This window comes from Scyliorhinus torazame, chromosome 3, assembly GCF_047496885.1.
Source record: "Scyliorhinus torazame isolate Kashiwa2021f chromosome 3, sScyTor2.1, whole genome shotgun sequence".
NCBI classification, from domain to species: domain Eukaryota; kingdom Metazoa; phylum Chordata; class Chondrichthyes; order Carcharhiniformes; family Scyliorhinidae; genus Scyliorhinus; species Scyliorhinus torazame.
Window position 1 is genome coordinate 354,714,488 of NC_092709.1, and position 21,876 is coordinate 354,736,363.

Here is a 21,876-nt window from a genome sequence, read left to right on the forward strand (position 1 = left end):
GATATAGATTGTAAACAGTTGAGGTCCCAGCACTGACCCCTGTAACACTCCATTCATTATAACTTGCCAACCTGAAAACGACCCATTTGTCTGCTTGCTGTTGGTTAACAAATCCTCCACCCATAGAACATAGAACCCCATGGTAATACATTACCTCCAACACCGTCTACGCACATCCACAAGTTCCCCTTTATCCACCTTGCTGATTACAATCTCAAAGAATGCTTAATAAATTAGTCCAACTTTATTTTCATTTCACAAAACCATGTTGACTGTGTCCAATTGTATTATGATTTCCAAATGCCCTATATCTATATGCCTCCTCCTCCATTCGTCCCTCCTCCTCACGGCCCCATCCCCCTCTTCCCTCATCCTCGCCGCCTCATTCCTCCTCCTCAATGTCCAACCCACTCTTGTTGCCGCCCCAACCCCTCTTCCCTCCTCCTCACCGCACCATCCCCCTCGTCGCCCCATTCCCCTCTTCCCTCCTCCTCCACACCCCATTCCCCTCCTCATCCCCCTTGCCCCTCCTCCCCGCCGCCCCATCACCTTCACCCCTCCTCCTCGCCGCCCCATCTCCTCACACACCCATCCCTCTCGCCCTTCCTCCCCACACATCCCTGCAGCCCTATCCCCCTCGCCGCACCCCCCTTCTCGCCCCCTGCCCACCCTCACCTTGACCCCTCCCTTCTTACCCCCTCCCCACCCCTACCTTCTCACCCATTCCACTCCATCTCACCCCCTCCCCCTCACCATCTCGCCCTCTCCTCACCCCCTCCCCACCACCCTTCTCGCCCCCCTCCCCACCCCATTCACGCCCCTCCCCCCACCCCCTCTCCCCCCCCAACCACCCTTCGCGCCTCCTCCCCACCCTTTTCACCCTCTTCATGCCCCTCCCCACCGTTCTCACCCCTCCCCCCCCTACTCCAACCTTCACACCCCCTCCCCATCCCACCTACTCCCCTCCCCCTCACCCCATCTTCTCGCTCCCTCCCGCCCCCACCCCACCTTCTCGCTCCCTCCCCACCCCACCTTCCCGCTCCTCCCCACCCCACCCTTCCACCCCCACCTTCCCGCCCACTCCCCACCCCAGCTTCTTGCCCCCATCCCACCTTCTCGCCCCCTCCCCTCCCTATCCCCCCACTCTCTCACCCCCTCCGCTGCCCACCCACCCTCTCGCCCCCTCCCCACCCCACCTTCTCGTCCCCTCCCCTCCCCACCTTCTCGCCCCCCCTCCCCACCTTCACCTTTTCGCCCACTCCCCTCTCCACCTTCTCGCCTCTCCCCACCCTTCTCGCTCCTTCCCACCCCTTCACGCCCCCCCCCTCACCACCTTCTCCCCCCCTCACCACCTTCTCGCCCCTCCCCACCTTCTCGCCCCCCTCCCTCCTCACCTACTCGCCCCCCTCCCCACCTTCTCGCACCCCCTCCCCTCTCCACCTTCTCGCCCCCTCCCCATTCCACCTTTTCGCCCCACCTCCCCTCCCCACCTTCTCGCCCCCTCCCCACCTTCACCTTTTCGCCCTCCCCTCTCCACCTTCTCGCCCCCCCTCCCTACCTTCTCGCCCCTCCCCACCCTTCACGCACCCCTCCCCACATTCTCGCCCCCCCCCCCACCTTCTCGCCCCCTCCCCACCTTCTCGCCCCTCCCCACCCTTCTCGCTCCTCCCCACCTTTCACGCCCTCTCCCCACCTTCTCGCCCCCCTCCCCTCTCCACCTTTTCGCCCCCCCTCCCCTCCTTCTCGTCCCCCCTCCCCTCCTTCTCCCCACCTTCTCGCCCCCCCTCCTTCACGCCCCCCCTCCCCCTTCTCGCCCCCCCTCCTTCTCGCCCCCCCTCCCCTCCACTCCTTCTCGCCCCCCTCCCCTCCCTCTCGCCCCCGCTCCCCTCCTTCCCGCTCCCCTCCTTCTCGCCCCCCTCCCCTCCTTCTCGCCCCCCCCTCCCCTGCTTCTCGCCCCCCTCCCCTCCTTCTCGCCCCCCCTCCCCTCCTTCTCGCCCCCCCTCCCCTCCTTCTCGCCCCCCCTCCCCTCCTTCTCGCCCCCCCTCCCCTCCTTCTCGCCCCCCCCTCCCCTCCTTCTCGCCCCCCTCCCCTCCTTCTCGCCCCCCTCACCTCCCCTCCTTCTCGCCCCCCCTCACCTCCCCTCCTTCTCGCCCCCCTCCCCTCCTTCTCCGCCCCTTCCCTCCTTCTCACCCCCCCTCCCCTTACCTCCTTCTCGCCCCCCCTCCCCTCCTTCTCGCCCCTCCCCTTCCCTCCTTCTCGCCCCTCCCCTTCCCTCCTTCTCGCCCCCCCCTTCCCTCCTTCTCGCCCCCCCTCCCCTTCTTCACGCCCCCCCCTCCCCTTCCCTCCTTCTCGCCCCCTCCCCTTCCCTCCTTCTCGCCCCCCCTCCCCTTCCCTCCTCCTCGCCTCGCCCCCCCCCTCCCCTCCCCCCTCCCCTTCCCTCCTTCACGCCCCCCTCCCCTCCTTCTCGCCCCCCTCCCCTTCCCTCCTTCTCGCCCCCCCTCCCCTCCTTCTCACCCCCCCTCCCCTCCTTCTCGCCCCCCCTCCCCTCCTTCTCACACCCCCTCCCCTTCCCTCCTTCTCGCCCCCCTCCCTTTCCTTCCCTCGTTCTCGCCGCCCCTCCCCATCTTCTCGCCGCCCCTCCCCTTCCCTCCTTCTCGCCCAACCCTCCCCTCCTTCTCGCCCCCCCCTCCCCTCCTTCTCGCCCCCCTCCCCTCCTTCTCACCCCCCCTCCCCTACTTCTCGCCCCCCTCCCCTACTTCTCGCCCCCCTCCTCTCCCCTTCCCTCCTTCTCGCCCCTCCCCATCCCTCCTTCTCGCCCCTCCCCTCCTTCTCCTCGCCGCCCCCCTCCCTCCTTCTCGCCCCCCTCCCTCCTTCTCGCCGCCCCCCTCCCTCCTTCTCGCCCCCCCTCCCTCCTTCTCGCCGCCCCCCTCCCTCCTTCTCGCCGCCCCCCCTCCCTCCTTCTCGCCCCCCCTCCCTCCTTCTCGCCCCCCCTCCCTCCTTCTCGCCCCCCCCTCCCTCCTTCTCGCCCCCCCTCCCTCCTTCTCGCCCCCCCTCCCCTCCTTCCTTCTCGCCCCCCCCTCCCCTCCCTCCTTCTCGCCCCCCTCCCCTCCCTCCTTCTCGCCCCCCTCCCCTCCCTCCTTCTCGCCCCCCTCCTTCTCGCCCCCCCTCCCCTCCCTCCTTCTCGCCCCCCCCTCCCCTCCCTCCTTCTCGCCCCCCCTCCCCTCCCTCCTTCTCGCCCCCCCTCCCCTCCCTCCTTCTCGCCCCCCCTCCCCTCCCTCCTTCTCGCCCCCCCCTCCCCTCCCTCCTTCTCGCCCCCCCTCCCCTCCCCACCCCACCTCCCCTTCCCTCCTTCTCGCCCACCACTCCCCTTCCCTCCTTCTCGCCCCCCTCCCCACCTTCTCGCCCCACCTCCCCTCCCCTCCTTCTCGCCCCCCCCCCCCCTCCCCTCCTCCTCGCCCCCCCCCCCTCCTTCTCGCCCCCCCCTCCCCTCCTTCTCGCCCCCCCCCTCCCCTCCTTCTCGCCCCCCCCCTCCCCTCCTTCTCGCCCCCCCCCTCCCCTCCTTCTCGCCCCCCCCCTCCCCTCCTTCTCGCCCCCCCCTCCCCTCCTTCTCGCCCCCCCCCTCCCCTCCTTCTCGCCCCCCCCTCCCCTCCTTCTCGCCCCCCCCCCTCCCCTCCTTCTCGCCCCCCCCCTCCCCTCCTTCTCGCCCCCCCCCCTCCCCTCCTTCTCCCCCCCCCCTCCCCTCCTCTCCTTCTCGCCCCCCCCTCCCCTCCTTCTCGCCCCCCCTCCCCTCCTTCTCGCCCCCCCTCCCCTCCTTCTCGCCCCCTCTCCCCTTCCGCCCCCCCCCTCCCCTCCTTCTCGCCCCCTCTCCCCTTCCCACCTTCTCGCCCCCCCCTCCCCTCCTTCTCGCCCCCCCCTCCCCTCCTTCTCGCCCCCCCCTCCCCTCCTTCTCGCCCCCCCCTCCCCTCCTTCTCGCCCCCCCTCCCCTCCTTCTCGCCCCCCCCTCCCCTCCTTCTCGCCCCCCCCCTCCCCTCCTTCTCGCCCCCCCCTCCCCTCCTTCTCGCCCCCCCCTCCCCTCCTTCTCGCCCCCCCCTCCCCTCCTTCTCGCCCCCCCCTCCCCTCCTTCTCGCCCCCCCTCCCCTTCCCACCTTCTCGCCCCACCTCCCCTTCCCTCCTTCTCGCCCCCCCCTCCCCTTCCCTCCCGCCCCCCCTCCCCTCCCCTCTCCTCCTTCTCGCCCCCCCTCCCACCTCCTCACCCCCCGGGTTTCTCACCATCCTCCAGCCACCAGATCGGTTCGGTTTGACCGCGGCCTCTGCCGCTCATCTCGGTCTCTCCGCGGGGAGAGGAGGCCGGGGCTCCTGAAGCCGCTGCTGCGGGTGTGGGGCCCGCAGGCCCCGGCCTGTGTGGCGATCTCCCTCCGGGATCCTGAAGCTTCCGATCAGCTGCTGGAGCCCCAACACCGGCCTGGCGTGTCCCCGGATTCTCCCTCTCTCCCCTGCCCCGGCTCCGGGCCTTCCTCAGCCCTTAGGCCCCCGCGCCTCACAACAAGCCGGCCGGAAGCGGAAATGGCGCGTGGCGTGCGGCTGCCTGGCACCTGCCCCTCCAGGAGATTGCACTGCGCATGTTCACACACCCGCTGTGAACGCCGCCATCTTTGAGACAGGCAGAAAACCAGCCACCGGCCCTGAGCATTGTCTGTTCTCAAACAAAGAAAGATTTCCTTAAATAGCACTTGTCACAACCACAGGACATCGCAAATCCCTTTACAGCCAATGAAGAACTTTTGTTTCCAAGTGCAGTATCTGTTGTAATATACGGTAGCACAGTGGTTAGCACTGTTGCTTCACAGCTTGAGGGTCCCAGGTTCGATGCCCACCTTGGGTCACTGTCTGTGCGGAATCTGCATGTTCTCCCCGTGTGTGCGTGGGTTTCACCCCCACAGCCCAAAGATGTGCAGGTTAGGTGGATTGGCCACGCTAAATTGTCCCTTAATTGGAAAAAATAATTGGGTACTCTAAATTTATATTAAAAAATAATCTCATTTCCCCCCCTCTCATTCCCCACAAAAAGAATTATTGGCCAGGAAGTCATTTTTGACCACCTTACTTAAAGCAGCATATACTTGGTTTGGAAGCAGTTCAGACACGGTTCACTCGACTGATTCCTGGCTGAAGGGGTTTGTCTTTCGAGGAAAGGTTGGGCATATTCTCCTTGGAATTTAGAAGAATGGGAGGTGATCTGATTGAAACATGGAAGATTCTGAGGGTATACGGTGGGGTAGATGCTGAGAGGATGTTTCCCCTCTTGGGAGAATCTAGAAGTGTGACACAGTCTCAAAATAAAGAGTCTCCCCATTTCAGACAAAGGAGGAATTTCCTCTCTCAGAGGGCATTTTCTCTCCCAGAGAGCAGTGGAGGCTGGGCCATTTATTCAAGGCTGCGTTAGCACTGATGCCTCACAGGACCAAGGACCCGGGTTCAATTCCGGCCTTGGGTGACGGTGTGGAATTCGATGATTCTATGGAAGTCAAAGCTTGTGGGGTAGGCAGGAAAGAGGAGTTAAAGACACATCAGAGCTGCCATGATCTTATTGGATGGTGGAGCAGGCTCGAAGGCTGAATGACCTACTCAGGCTCCTAATTCTTGTCTACTTACGTTCTGATATTCATCCTGTGAGCATCATTGGCATGGGCAGCATTTGTTGCCCATCGCTAGTTGCCCTTGAGAAGGTGGCGGCGGTACACTGCCTGAAAAAGCAGCAAGGTACCCGCATTAACTCTTCAGAAGTATGGCCTGCTGTATCTTCTGCTCATCAGACAGTTAAGTTGAAAATGGCGCGTCGTCCTCCATACTGATAACTCCAAAAGACGGCTACCCGCCCTCCAAGAGCTGCTGGCTATTGCTGCACCCAGCAATGCCACAGAGGAGGCTGTGGCTGCTGCCAGACGCAACACATCCGCCACCCCCCAGCCACATACACAGGAAGTCACAAGACTATGGAGCAACCCAGGAAAAAGGTACAGGCAGTTGACGTAGCAGTATTGTCACGGGATTAGTAATCCAAAAGACCCAGGGTTAATCCTCTGGGAACCTCGGTTCAAATCCCACCATGGCAGATGATGCATCTTAATTCAATAAAAGAAAACATCTGGGATTAAAAGTCTAATGGTGATTTTGAAACTATTGCTGATTGCTGTAAAAACACATCCGGGGTGGCACAGCAGTGCACTGGTTAGCACTGCTGCCTCACGGCACTGAGGACCTGAGTTCAATCCCGGCCCCGGTCACTGTCCGTGTGGAGTTTGCACATTCTCCCAGTGTCTGTGTGGGTCTCACCCCCACAACCCAAAGATGTGCTGGGTGGGTGGACTGGCCACACTAAATTGCCCCATAAGTGGAAAAAGTATTTTTTAAGCATCTGGTTCACTAATGTCCTTTAGGGACGGAAATCTGCTGTCTTTACCTGGTCTGGCCTACATGTGACTTGTAGCCAATTAAAATGGCTAACTCCCGATTTAAATTGGCTAACTCCCGATTTAAAATGGCGAACGTCAAAGTCTGATGGGAAAGTCAGCCAACAGGACACAAACGAGCAGCTGCAGGTTGAGTGTGTATTTACCTCTGGAAAGGCCAGACAAGATCGATACCAGCAACCATCAGCATAACAAAACACCAGCCATCTGCATATTAATGAGCAATCCCCGGGAACAATAAGCAACATTTAGACACATAAAGCCAAACCAGACTCCTCGGCGCCAGCAGAAGCCTACACAATGGGAGGTGAACGACCAACTCAGGACCGCCCATCGATCAGGGAACCGCTCCAGCATTGGAGAAAATCGAACCAGTGACTGGGACAAAGTCCAATCACTTGGGACCAGGTACAGGGTCCGTCCCGAATGGCGGGAAGCCCCTGAGGACTAGAAGAATTAAGCCCAAGTTCAAATCGTTCTTCTTGACCGGGTCACTCAGCAACGCGAACCAACCCTCGACAGTGACCGGTTCAGCCGCCGCCGATATCCAGTAAGTCTTACTTCAACGCTCGCTACGAGATAGGCGCTCCTAGCTACCAATCTACCAACTTCAAATCCCGCAGGCTCAGAACCCGAATGAAAGGCCAATAGTTTCCCTGACCTGGTGGGCCAGTTCCAAGTTAGGTATTGGACTGTTAGCTGTAGAAGTAGCTTAGACGTAGAATTTGTACATGAGCAGTGATTACTGTGTATAATAAATGTGCTTTGATTTAAATCTTACTAAGCGGTGTATTGGATTATTGATCAGTACTCGGACTTGAACCACGTGGCAGTATCATAAAGATACCTGGCGACTCAAGAGCAAAGGCGATAAAACAGAGCAATTAAACTAAGGCAAAAGTTAGCAACAGACTCCAGATCCACAGCAATGCACTGCCCTCGGAAATGGCCGAGCAAGCCACTCAGTTCAAGGGAAGTTAGGGATGGGTAACAAACGCTGCCTTAGCCAGCGAAGCCCACCTCATCCCTTAAATGAAGTAAAAGAAACATTGGGGTGAGTTTAGCAGGGAGAGGGTGGCCATGGACCGGAGGGGGAATGGCTGTCAGTGTTGTATATCCATACTGTCTATCACATGCAGATTAGTGTTGATCAAGGGACTGCCCCTCGACTTCCGGTTGCGGCGATGCACTGCTAAGCCGCACGTTTCGGCAGCTCCCGTTCTAACGGACTTTTGGGCTCTTTTCGGGAGCCCCAACGGAAATTTTTTCAGACCAAACCCAGTGTGGGGTGACGAAGGAAGGTATCCTCCCGGGGGTATGGAAAGGATCGGTGGTAGTGGCCAGATTGCGAAGGATCCTTTGGAGCAGCGGCAGAGAGAAGGGAGAAGCAAGATGGCGGCGGATGGAGCCCAGACGACATGGGGCCCGGACCAGCAGGAATTCCTCCGACGGTGTGTGGAGGAACTAAAGAAGGAGGGGCTGGCGCCGATGCTTTTTGGCAATCGATGGACTGAAGGAAACACAAAAGGTCCAGGCGATAGAGCTCCGTGGAGTGAAGGCAAAGGCAGCCGAAAATGAGGATGAGATACAGGGCCTGGTGGTAAAAACGGACACGCATGAGGCGCTACATAAGAGGTGCATAGAAAGGCTGGAAGCCCTGGAGAACAGCTCAAGGAGGAAGAACCTACGGATTTTAGGTCTCCCCGAAGGAGCAGAGGGAGCTGATGTTGGGGCTTATGTGAGTACGATGCTCCATACGCTAATGGGAGCTGAGGCCCCAGCGGGCCCCCTGGAGGTGGAAGGAGCGCACCGGGTCCTTGTGAGAAGACCAAAGGCGGGTGAAATACCAAGGGCGGTAGTGGTGAGATTTCACCACTTCATGGAGAGATAGGCTGTTCTGAGCTGGGCCAAGAAGGTACGGAGTAGCAGGTGGGAGAATGCGGTGATACGAGTGTATCAGGACTGGAGCGCGGAGGTGGCGAGAAGGAGGGCGAGCTTTAATCGGGCCAAGGCGGTGCTTCACAGGAAGAAAATAAAATTTGGGATGCTGTAGCCGGCGCGATTGTGGGTCACGCATCAGGGCAAGCACTACTACTTCGAAACGGAGGATGAGGCATGGACCTTCATCCAAGAAGATAAACTGGACTAGAAATGAGAGTTTGATGTTGGGGGGGAAACAACGAGGTGGTGGTACAGAAATGTAAATTGGGAAATGGGAAGTTTATTATATAGTAACGTTGGATGGGGAATTTCTCTCCCCTTGATGGGGGGACACGAAGAAATGTGGACGCCGGTGGAAAAAGGGACAGAGAGGGGGGATGGAGAATGAGGGAGCTGCGCCATCGGGGGCGGGGCTGATAGGAAAGCACAGGGTTTTTTCCCGCGCTATGGAGATGATGGCGGGAAGATAGGCGCAGGAAGGAAGAGAGCCCCACACGCAGGGGGGTCAAAGAGAGAACGGGGGAAGCCGGGGTCAGCTAGAGTTAGACGACTTTCGGAAGCATTATGGGGGGAGTAACCATGCTAGATGGGGATCTAGCGGGGGGGGGGGGGGGTGACTAACAAGGTTGCTGCTGCTGAGTGCAAGGGGGAGCTGGCAAGAGAAGAGGTGGCTGGGACGGGAAAGCGCCGCCTGGGGGGACAGGTGGGTGCGCGGGACCTGGACGGGGAGCTGGCCCAGAAAAGGGGATGGCTAGTCGGCGGGGGTGGGGGGGGGGGGGCAAGTGGCCCCCCAATCCGGCTCATCACGTGGAATGTGAGGGGCCTAAATGGGCCGATTAAGAGGGCCCGGGTGTTCACGCACTTAAAAAGACTGAAGGCGGACGTAGTCATGCTCCAGGAGACGCATCTGAAGGTGGCGGATCAGGTTAGGTTAAGAAAAGGATGGGTGGGACAAGTATTCCACTCAGGGTTGGACGCGAAAAACAGGGGGTGGCGATACTGGTGGGGAAACGGGTGTCATTCGAGGCTAAGAATATAGTGGTGGATAACGGGGGCAGATATGTGATGGTGAGTGGTAGATTGCAGGGAGAGGCGGTCGTGCTGGTAAATGTATATGCCCCGAACTGGGATGACGCGGGATTTATGAAGCGGATGCTGGGACGTATCCCGGACCTGGAGGTGGGAAGCCTGGTAATGGGGGGGGGGGGGACTTTAATACTGTGCTGGATCCAGGGCTAGGCCGGTCTAGATCCAGGACCGGAAGAAGGCCGGCAGCGGCCAAGGTGCTTAGGGGATTTATGGAACAAATGGGGGGAGTGGATCCGTGGAGGTTTGCTAGGCCGTTGGCCAAAGAGTTCTCCTTTTTCTCCCATGTCCACAAGGTATATTCCCGAATAGACTTCTTTGTTATGAGAAGGGCACTGATCTCGAAGGTGGCAGGAACGGAGTACTCGGCCATAGCCGTTTCAGACCATGCCCCGCAATGGGTGGATCTGGAACTGGGAGAGGAGAGGGAGCAGCGCCCACTCTGGCGACTGGATGTGGGACTACTGGCGGATGAGGGAGTCTGTGGAAGGGTGCGGGGATGTATTGAAAGGTACCTGGAGGTCAATGACGATGGTGAGGTCCAGGTGGGGGTAGTATGGGAAGCGCTGAAGGCGGTGGTTAGGGGAGAGCTGATCTCCATTAGAGCCCACAAGGAGAAACAAGAGGGCAAAGAAAGGGAGAGATTAGTGGGGGAGATTTTGAGGGTGGACAAAAGATATGCGGAGGCCCCAGACGAAGGACTATATAGAGAAAGGCGAAGACTTCAGACGGATTTTGACCTGCTGACCACGGGAAAGGCAGAGGCACAGTGGAGGAAGGCACAGGGGATGAGATATGAGTATGGGGAAAAGGCGAGCCGGCTGCTGGCCCACCAACTTCGTAAGAGGATAGCGGCGAGAGAGATTGGGGGAGTTAGGGATGAAACGGGAACTATGGAGCAGAGAGCAGGGAAGGTAAATGAGGTGTTTAAGACCTTTTATGAGAGGCTATACAAGTCCCAACCCCCGGAGGGAAAAGAGGGAATGCTACATTTTCTGGACCAACTAAGGTTCCCGAGGGTGGAGGAGCAGGAGGTGGCAGGTCTGGGGGCGCCAATCGAGGTGACTAAGGGACTGGGGAACATGCAGGCAGGGAAGGCCCCCGGACCAGACGGGTTTCCGGTGGAATTCTACAGGAACTATGTGGACATGTTGGCCCCGCTGTTGGCGAGAACCTTTAACGAGGCCAGGGAAGGGGGGATACTACCCCCGACAATGTCGGAGGCGACGATATCATTAATCCTGAAGCGAGATAAAGATCCGCAGCAATGCGGGTCATACAGGCCTATCTCACTCCAAATGTAGATGCCAAACTATTGGCAAAAGTGCTGGTGACAAGGATAGAGGATTGCGTCCCGGGGGTGGTGCATGAAGACCAGACAGGGTTTGTAAAGGGGAGACAACTGAATGTCAATGTTCGACGGCTGCTGGGGGTGATGATGACGCCCCCAGCGGAGGGGGAGTCAGAGATAGTGGCGGTGATGGATGCGGAGAAGGCATTCGACAGGGTGGAGTGGGAGTATTTGTGGGAGGTGCTGAGGAGGTTTGGGTTCGGGGAGGGGTTTGTCAGATGGGTCAGACTCCTATATGGGGCCCCAATGGCAAGTGTAGTCACAAACCGGCAAAGATCGGAGTATTTTCGGCTACACAGGGGAACAAGACAGGGGTGTCCCCTGTCCCCATTGGCAATTGAACCACTGGCCATAGCGTTGAGGGACTCTAAGAAATGGAGGGGGGTGGTTAGAGGGGGAGAGGAGCATCGAGTGTCACTCTACGCTGATGACTTACTGCTATATGTTGCGGACCCTGTAGAGGGGATGCTAGAGGTTATGCAGATATTGAGGGAGTTTGGAGATTTCTCGGGATACAGGCTAAATAAGGGGAAGAGCGAGCTTTTTGTAATACACCCCGGGGACCAGGGAAGAGGAATAGACGCTCTGCCGTTAAGGAGAGTGGAAAGGAGCTTCCGATACTTGGGGATCCAGGTAGCTAGGAACTGGGGAACTCTACACAGACTTAATTTGACGCGACTGGTGGAGCAGATGGAGGAGGATTTCAAGAGGTGGGATATGCTGCCGCTCTCATTGGCGGGCAGAGTGCAGGCGGTAAAAATGATGGTCCTCCCGAGGTTTCTTTTCGTGTTTCAGTGTCTCCCCATTCTGATCACAAAGGCCTTTTTCAAAAAAATAGACAGGAGTATTATGAGTTTTGTGTGGGCAGGGAAGACCCCGAGGGTAAAGAGGGGGTTCCTGCAGCGCAGTAGGGATAGAGGGGGACTGGCGCTGCCGAGCCTGAACGACTACTACTGGGCCGCCAATGTGGTGATAGTTTGTAAGTGGATGAGGGAGGGAGAGGGGGCAGCGTGGAAGAGGCTGGAGATGGCGTCCTGTGAAGGAACGAGCCTAAAGGCGCTGGTGACAGCGCCACTGCCGTTCTCCCCGAAAAGGTATACCACAAACCCAGTGGCGGTGGCAACCTTGAGGATCTGGGGGCAGTGTAGGTGACACAGGGGGTGACGGGTGCCTCGGTGTGGTCCCCGATCAGGAATAACCACAGGTTTGTCCCAGGAAGGATTGACGGGGGGTTCCAGAGTTGGCAACGAGCAGGAATTAGGAGACTGGGAGACCTGGTTATAGACGGGACGTTTGCGAGCCTGGGAGCGCTGGAGGAAAAATATGAGTTGCCCCCGGGGAATATCTTCAGATATATGCAAGTGAGGGCGTTTACGAGGCAACAGGTGAGGGAATTTCCGCAGCTCCCGACACAGGGGATCCAGGATAGAGTGATTTTGAGGGTATGGGTCGGGGAGGGCAAAGTGTCCGAAATATATCAGGAGATGAGAGATGAGGGGGAGGTGCTGGTAGAGGAGCTGAAGGGAAAATGGGAAGAAGAGCTGGGGGAGGAGATTGAGGAGGGGCTGTGGGCTGAGGCCCTAAGTAGGGTAAATTCCTCGTCTTCATGTGCCAGGCTTAGCCTGATTCAATTTAAGGTTCTACACAGAGCACATATGACGGGAGCAAGACTGAGCAGGTTCTTCGGAGTGGAGGACAGGTGCGGGAGGTGCTTGGGAAGCCCGGCAAACCACACACACATGTTCTGGTCGTGTCCGGCATTGGATGAGTACTGGAGGGGAGTGGCAAAGGTGATCTCAAAGGTGGTGAAGGTCCGGGTCAAGCCAGGCTGGGGGTTAGCTATATTTGGGGTAGCGGAAGAGCCGGGAGTGCAGGAGGCGAAAGAGGCCGATATTCTGGCCTATGCATCCCTGATAGCCCGGCGAAGGATCCTACTTATGTGGAAGGAAGCGAAATCCCCTGGCGTGGAGGCCTGGATAAACGACATAAAGCTGGAACGAATGAAATTTGCGCTGAGAGGATCGGCTCAGGGGTTCTCCAGGCGGTGGCAACCGTTCCTTGACTATCTCGCGGAACGATAAGGGAAAATAGATTGACAGCAGCAGCAACCCGGGGGGGGGGGGGCACTATTTTTTGTCACTTTGTTAGTTGACTATATTATTTACATAATGTTATTTATCAGTTATTGTATTATTTTTATGTTGATTTGTAAAAACGGAAAAATTTTGTTTGAAAACTTTAAAATATATTTTCTTTTAAAAAGAGACTGCCCCTCACCCCCCCATTGCCCCCTTCAGCTGACATGCAACTCACACAATTTCACCCGTCACGCAGGCCGCATCTTACAGGCCTGACTGAGCAGGGGAGATTACAGTGGAGGTTTGTAGTTGGTGCAATAGTGGTTAAAAGCCTGGGTTAGTCTGTGACTGCTGCAGTCATGTTTAAATATTCCTGGGTTTGTAGACACTTTTTGGAGACAGAGGTGCAATTAAAGCATCATAAAAGCACGATCGAGGTACAGTGAAAAGTATTGTTCTGTGTACAGTCCAGACCGATCATTCCATATATGAAAACATTGGGCAGCATGGTGGTGCAGTGGTTAGCACTGCTGCCTCACGGCCCTGAGGACCCAGGTTCGATCCGGGCCCCGGGTCACTGTCCGTGTGCAATTTGCACATTCTCCCCATGTCTGCGTGGGTCTCACCCCCACAACCCAAAGATGTGCAGGGTAGGTGGATTGACCGCGCTAAATTGCCCCATAATTGGACAAAATTAATTGGGTACTCTAAATTTTAAAAAAAACCCAGAAAAACAAACAATTTTCTGGCGTCAATCAGCACCGGGACCTCGGTCTTTCCCAGCTTCCCCTCATCTACCCATAACTCAATCCCCTGTCACACCTCCCCTATTCCCATTCTCCATGTGGACAGAATCAGCTGTGGCTCAGCACTAACACTCCAACAGTGACAACACTTCACAGGCTGCAAAAGCTCTCCAAGAATCTCCTTGGTCTGAAAGATGCAATATAAATGCAAGTCAGACTTGGACCAATAGCACTCAAAGCAACAGAGAGGAGGAGAGGGGTCTGTTGCCCTCAGATTAAATTGGGACCTTGGAAGGAACAAGATGTATGGGGTGGAGGCCGAATGTCCAGACAGGAAATTGGGCATTAGTGTCATTGAGAGAAGAAGTGGGGTGGTGAAATATAGAAATAATATACGAATGACATGGAAATTCAATGCATTAGAACTGATAGCGGAAGATAGAGTTGATGGATGGAAAGGTGGAATTAGCTCAAGAAGCTTGACATCATCCAGGACAAATCAACCCACTTGCATGTCACCCCACACTCCAGCATTCACTCCCTCCACGACCAACAAACAGTGGCAGTTGTGTGTCCCATCTACAAGATGAACTGCAGGAACTCACCAAGGCTCCTTAGGCAGCACCTTCCAAACCCACGACCACTACCATCTAGAAGGACAAGGGCAGCAGATACCTGGGAACCCCACCACCTGGAGGTTCCCCTCCAAGTCACTCACCACCCTGACTTGGAAATCTATCACCGTTCCTTCACTGTTGCTGGCTCAAAATCCTTGAATTCCCTCCCTAACAGCACAGTGGGTGTACCTACACCACATGGCCTGCAGCGGATCAAGGTAGCTCAGCTACTGAAGGGCAATTAGTGATGCGAATAAATGCTGACCTAGCCAGAGATAACCAGTGAAATAAATCAAAAAGTTAATCTGACCTCACTAATCTTCCTAACAAAATGTACTATCTCACATTTGTCTGTTGAATTTCATTTGTCAATTATTTGCCCAGACTGCAAGTTTATTCATGTCCTCCTGTAATGTGTTGCAGTCCTCCTCAGTATTGACTATCTGCCCAAATTGGGGCCATCCATAAATTTGGAAATTGTGAGCCGGATTCTTCCTCCGCCTGCCGTAAGATCACCACGGGCGGGAAGAGACCATGTAAAGGTCCATTGATCTCCACGGGCGGGAAGCAGACCATGTAAAGGTCCATTGATCGCCACGGGCGGGAAGCAGACCATGTAAAGGTCCATTGATCGCCACGGGCGGGAAGCAGACCATGTAAAGGTCCATTGATCGCCACGGGCGGGAAGCAGACCATGTAAAGGTCCATTGATCGCCACGGGCGGGAAGCAGACCATGTAAAGGTCCATTGATCGCCACGGGCAGGAAGCAGACCATGTAAAGGTCCATTGATCGCCACGGGCGGGAAGCAGACCATGTAAAGGTCCATTGATCGCCACGGGTGGGAAGCAGACCATGTAAAGGTCAATTAATCGCCACGGGCAGGAAGCAGACCATGTAAAGGTCAATTGATCGCCACGGGCAGGAAGCAGACCATGTAAAGGTCCATTGATCGCCACGGGCAGGAAGCAGACCATGTAAAGGTCCATTGATCTCCACGGGCAGGAAGCAGACCATGTAAAGGTCCATTGATCGCTACGGGCGGGAAGCAGACCATGTAAAGGTCCATTGATCGCCACGGGCGGGAAGCAGACCATGTAAAAGTCCATTGATCTCCACGGGTGGGAAGCAGGCCATGTAAAGGTCCATTGATCTCCACGGGCAGGAAGCAGACTATGTAAAGGTCCATTGATCGCTACGGGCGGGAAGCAGACCATGTAAAGGTCCATTGATCGCCACGGGTGGGAAGCAGACCATGTAAAGGTCCATTAATCGCCACGGGCGGTAAGCAGACCATGTAAAGGTCCATTGATCTCCACGGGTGGGAAGCAGACCATGTAAAGGTCCATTAATCGCCACGGGCGGTAAGCAGACCATGTAAAGGTCCATTGATCTCCACGGGCGGGAAGCAGACCATGTAAAGGTCCATTGATCTCCACGGGCGGGAAGCAGGCCATGTAAAGGTCCATTGATCGCCACGGGCGGGAAGCAGACCATGTAAAGGTCCATTGATCTCCACGGGCGGTAAGCAGACCATGTAAAGGTCCATTGATCACCACGGGCAGGAAGCAGACCATGTAAAGGTCCATTGATCTCCACGGGCGGTAAGCAGACCATGTAAAAGTCCATTTATCTCCACGGGCGGGAAGCAGACCATGTAAAGGTCCATTGATCTCCACAGGCGGGAAGCAGACCATGTAAAGGTCCATTGATGACCACGGGTGGGAAGCAGACCATGTAACGGTCCATTGATCGCCACGGGCGGGAAGCAGACCATGTAAAGGTCCATTGATCGCCACGGGTGGGAAGCAGGGCATGTAAAGGTCCATTGATCACCACAGGCAGGAAGCAGACCATGTAAAGGTCCATTGATCACCACGGACAGGAAGCAGACCATGTAAAGGTCCATTGATCACCACGGACAGGAAGCAGACCATGTAAAGGTCCATTGATCTCCACGGGCGGGAAGCAGACCATGTAAAGGTCCATTGATCACCACGGACAGGAAGCAGACCATGTAAAGGTCCATTGATCACCACGGACAGGAAGCAGACCATGTAAAGGTCCATTGATCTCCACGGGCGGGAAGCAGACCATGTAAAGGTCCATTGATCGCCACGGGCAGGAAGCAGACCATGTAAAGGTCCACTGATCTCCACGGGCGGGAAGCAGACCATGTAAAGGTCAATTGATCGCCACGGGCAGGAAGCAGACCATGTAAAGGTCCATTGATCGCCACGGGCGGGATGCAGGCCATGTAAAGGTCAATTGATCGCCACGGGCGGGAAGCAGGCCATGTAAAGGTCCATTGATCGCCACGGGCAGGAAGCAGACCATGTAAAGGTCCATTGATCTCCACGGGCGGGAAGCAGACCATGTAAAGGTCCATTTCTCACCACGGGCAGGAAGCAGACCATGTAAAGATCCATTGATCTCCACGGGCGGGAAGCAGACCATGTAAAGATCCATTGATCTCCACGGGCGGGAAGCAGACCATGTAAAGGTCCATTGATCGCACCGGGCAGGAATCAGACCATGTAAAGGTCCATTGATCGCCACGGGCGGTAAGCAGACCATGTAACGGTCCATTGATCGCCACGGGCGGGAAGCAGTCCATGTAAAGGTCCATTGATCTCCACGGGCGGGAAGCAGACCATGTAAAGGTCCATTGATCGCCACGGGCGGGAAGCAGACCATGTAACGGTCCATTGATCACCACGGGCAGGAAGCAGACCATGTAAAGGTCCATTGATTGCCACGGGTGGGAAGCAGACCATGTAAAGGTCCATTGATCGCCACGGGTGGGAAGCAGACCATGTAAAGGTCCATTGATCTCCACGGGCGGGAAGCAGACCATGCAACGGTCATTGATCACCACGGGCGGTAAGCAGACCACGTAAAGGTCCATTGATCGCCACGGGCGGGAAGCAGACCATGTAAAGGTCCATTGATCTCCACGGGCAGGAAGCAGACCATGTAAAGGTCCATTGATCGCCACGGGCGGGAAGCAGTCCATGTAAAGGTCCATTGATCGCCACGGGTGGGAAGCAGACCATGTAAAGGTCCATTGACCTCGGGGCAGGAATTTCCAGTCACCGGGCAGGCGAGGCCAGAGAATTCTGTGTTTTTGATTCTCAAATCCAAATTGTGAATGTCAATTGTAATGGTCAGCTGTCTCAAAGATTTGAGGAATGATTCTATCGTTATTCCTACCCTTGATGTTAAGATGACTGATCTATCGTTCCCTGGACACGTTCTTAACTACAAGGCGGCAATAAATAGGAGCAGAAATAGACCATGCAGCCTGTCAAGCTTGCTTCACCGTTCAATATCATCTTGGGCTATAACTCCTCTTCCCCAAATCACTTGATTTTGTGAGAGGACAAAGATCTGTCAATCCCAGCCTCAAATACGGTCACCGATGGAGCATCCACAACCACCTTGGGTAGAGAATTCCAACAATTCACAACTATTTGAGTGAGGTAATTTCTCCGTCTCTCAGTCCGAAATGATCAACCTTGAATTCCGAGTCTGTGTCCCGGTTTTAGATTTCCCCAGGGAGCAAAACAATCTCTCTGCTTCTATGTTGTCAAGCCCCTTCAGAGTCTTGCATGTTTCAATGAGATTACCTCTCATTCTTCTAAACTCCAGAGAAAATCGGTCCAAACACAGGAGTCACATTCTCCGTCCGCCAATCCTCTGGCACCACACCTCTTTCTAACCGATTATTAAACGTCTGTGATAATGCCTTTACCACCTCTTCCTGACATTAAAAAAAAATTTGAAAACGCAATCCATCAAGACAGGCATATTATTCTCTTCCGAGTTTAATTCATTCAATATATTCCCTTTCTTAAAATGTTAAATACACTAATCTCATTGTTCATCTCATCATTTAACTGGTCTACCTGATTTTTCTCGCTAGTGTAACACTTCAGGAAAACATTTTTGCCATCTCCCTCTTATTACCTGTGGACTGAGCGAAGGTGTTCCATAAAGCGGTCACCCAGTCTGCATTAATGTAGAGGAGACAGCATTGGGAGCAGCGAATGCAATAGATTAAATTGAAGCAAATGCAACTGAAACACCACTTAACCCGAAAGGAGCGTTTGGGGCCTTGAACGGTAAAGGGACAGATGTTGCACCGTCTGCGATTGTAAGGGAAAGTGGGCTGTGGGAAGGGGGTGAGGAGTTGGGATGACGGTAGAGTGAGCCAGGGTGTCACAGAAAGAACGATCAGATTCCAGCACCGGCAGTAATTTGCTTATTTTTGAATAGCTTGCTCAGTCATTTCAGGGGGAATTTTAAGAATCAACCACATTGGTTTGGATCTGGACTCACGTGTTCTGCCAGACCAAGTAAGGACGGCAGATTTCCTTCCCTAAAGGGAACCAGGTGGGTTTTTACGACAATGGTTTCATGGTCATCATTAGATTTTTTATTCCAGATTTTTATTGAATTCACATTTCACCATCTGCCATGGTGGGATTCGAACCCGGATCCTCAGAGCATTATCCTGGGTCTCTGGGATTACTAGTCCAGTGACAATACCGCGACGCCGCTGCCTCCCCCTAACTTCTACTTCTTTATCTGCTCTGGTTCATTTCCGATTACTGGATCCAATAGCCAATGTTCTTTTGTTGGGCTTTTTGTATACTGGGTTAGAAAGGAATCCTGCACACACTGCAGGAACTTGTTGTATTTGTAAAACCTCTGATACGTTCAACCAGTTTAGTTACTCAAAAGTTTTACTGAGGTGCCCTTATTTGCGAGATGAACACAGGACAAAACAGGTTCACGGTTTAACGTAACTTTATTCACAATTCTATTACTCAAGAAAATATGACTGAGACTCACAGCTGAGCTTCGGGTTTTACCCACACTTAGTAAAGAAGGCTGGCAGGCTTCGGTCACTTGATGTGGATGTCTTCTTTGGTTCGAAGCCCAGGGTCCTTTCTTCCTGCAATGGTTGTGCCTGGGGGACTCCCAGGTTATCGCTCAAGATCTGTACTTTTATACTGGGAAGTTAGGATTGAGTCATACGTAAACGCCCACCACTGCCCATTGTCCTAGCTCGACCTCAACTGGTTAACGGGAAAGATAGTATACTCCTGCTTATCGATGGTGGTTCAATCGAGACCCATTGTCCTCTGAAACTCCCTTTGTTTGACCAGCCATCAGCTCATTGTGGAGTCTGACGGCTTCTTTTGTCTGTTCTTCGCCCTGTTGCAAAGTTGATCACCTGTGTCTGGAAGTTTGTTGCATATTCATAGCATGTTGGAGTGAGTAATCACAAAGTCCATATAGCAATAACAAGATTATGCCTTGACTTGGGTGCTTTTGCAGATGGCCAGTATCGATTCCAGCCAGGGTCTGATGAGACAGTTTCTATTCCTGGCCTATGTGTATCTTCTTAGCCTGTTATCAGTACCAAAAACTCCTACCCCTAATCTCCTTCACCTACCTTTTCTGTCCATTTAATATCAGAATAGTTGAAATCGCCCATGATTATTATTCTTTATGTTCCTCAGTCTCCTAATTTATCTTCATACTTTTAATGATATCTAGTATATCATCTTTAGATATATATATATATATATATATATATAGTATATCATCTTTGTACATATGGCACTGCGGCCTCACGGCGCCGAGGTCCCAGGTTCGATCCCGGCTCTGGGTCACGGTCCGTGTAGAGTTTGCACATTCTCCCAGTGTCTGCGCGGGTCTCACCCCCACAACCCGAAGATGTGCAGGGTAGGTGAATTGACCACGCTAAATTGCCCCTTAATTGAAAAAAAAAAGAGGAATTGGGTATTCTAAATTTGGCAAAAAGAAAGAAAAATTCTTCAGTAGAAATGATCAGCAATCAAAACCAAATTTGGAACATAAAGGGGCTGAACTTAATTACAATTATTATACCACCCGTATCGGTCATAAATTAGCTACACAGCCTAAAATAAACACTGTAAATGTTGAGAGAAGACGTCAGCTGAACTCATTCAGCCGTCTCTCGCAAGGTTAAAGGTTTAACTGCTGAGGCTCAATGAAGAGGATTCTCACCCAAACTGGGACAGAATCTTTCTGCACACATCACTTGGGAATGAAGGAAAACGCCCCCTCTCCACCCCCCGTTCTCGCCCCCTCCCCACCCCCCTTCATGCCCCTCCCCCTCACCTCCCCACCCACCCCACCCTCACACCCCCTCCCCACACCTCCCCTACCTGCCCCCCAACTCCCTTACCACCTTCTCACCCCCTCCCCACCCTACCTTCTCGCCCCCTCCCCACCCCACTTTCTCGCCCCCTCCCCACCCCACCTTCTCACCCCCTCCCCACCCCACCTTCTCGCCCCCTCCCCACCCCACCTTCTCGCCCCCCTCCCCACCCCACCTTCTCGCCCCCTCCCCACCCCACCTTCTCGCCCCCTCCCCACCCCACCTTCTCGCCCCTCCACTCCCCACCCCACCTTCTCGCCCCTCCACTCCCCACCCCACCTTCTCGCCCCCTCCACTCCCCATCCCACCTTCTCACCCACTCCCCTCCCCACCCTCTCACTCCCCCTCCCCTCCTACTTTTACTGGAACAATAATTGAAATTTAAGACTGGATTGTCTACCTGAAATATGATTGTATTTTATCTTTTTCCTTGAATCTATTTCATGTTTCAGTTACCTGTTTCTACCTGACTTTGAATTGCATGTTCAGTTCTTTAGTAAACTTCCAAATATATATATATTTGGTGAAGGAGTACATTACTGAGGAGTAGCCTGGACTCTAATAATATCCAGGATATTATAATCTAGCCTAAACTTTTTTTTAAAAAGCTATCCGAAGGTTGATAATATGGTTTTCCTTTTGGGAGAATTGCATCGGTCCTTTAGAAACATTTGGCATTGTTCTCTTAGATCTGTCGTCCTTCATCTTGAATCGAGAAGTTTTGAGTGGTACTCCTGATCTGGGATTGTCTCACTGTAGTGTGAGGAGTATTATCCATCACAGTTTGGACTTGCAATTAATTCACCTCCCACAACTTTTTTTTATTCGTAAACAAATCCAAGATCTGACATTCTGTGGATTGTATGGTTATAATATCAGATCAAAAGCATGCTGAATCTATACGCAACACTTCAATCTATAAAGTGTTAGCGTTGTGGGAGAGAACACAGCTATTCGGCTAACAGTGTACTTCATTCTCTCGCTCTCGAGAAACCGGACGAACATTCTGGGAGGTTCAAACAAGGTCTTTATCATGAGCTTATAGCAAGGACTGCGGTGCTCCAATTAGTGACACATCAGAGAGCTCTGTTCCAAGGATTACACAGCTATGCTTTTGAGTTTGGTTTGAAGAAATTAGCACATACCAATAAAAGATGTGCATTTGTCAAAATTATCCCAGCCCATTCACAACAAATAATTTAAAATATATATATTTTTATTAAGGCATGATCAAACACGACCACCACCATGATCAGGGGCTAGTTTAGCACAGTGGGGTAAATAGCTGGCTTGTAATGCAGAACAATGCCAGTAGCGCGGGTTCAATTCCCGTACCAGCCTCCCCGAACAGGTGCCGGAATGTGGCGACTA

At 54.4% G+C, this 21,876-nt stretch overlaps 1 protein-coding gene across 4 annotated transcripts in view; it reads right to left on the reverse strand.

Moving 5' to 3' along the window:
* LOC140409348 (uncharacterized) overlaps nt 1-21,876 on the reverse strand; it is a 153,992-nt gene that overhangs the window by 123,143 nt on the left and 8,973 nt on the right. For 2 of the 4 annotated variants that reach the window (XM_072497769.1, XM_072497766.1), the window contains exon 1: nt 4,270-4,559. The exons of 1 other annotated variant lie outside the window; for it this stretch is intronic. In XM_072497769.1, coding sequence (XP_072353870.1) covers nt 4,270-4,321 — 52 coding nt within the window. In that variant the 5' untranslated portion in view covers nt 4,322-4,559. Of the gene's footprint in view, nt 1-4,269; nt 4,561-21,876 lie in introns of those variants that run through there. One more of the 4 variants, XM_072497765.1, reaches the window with a different exon arrangement.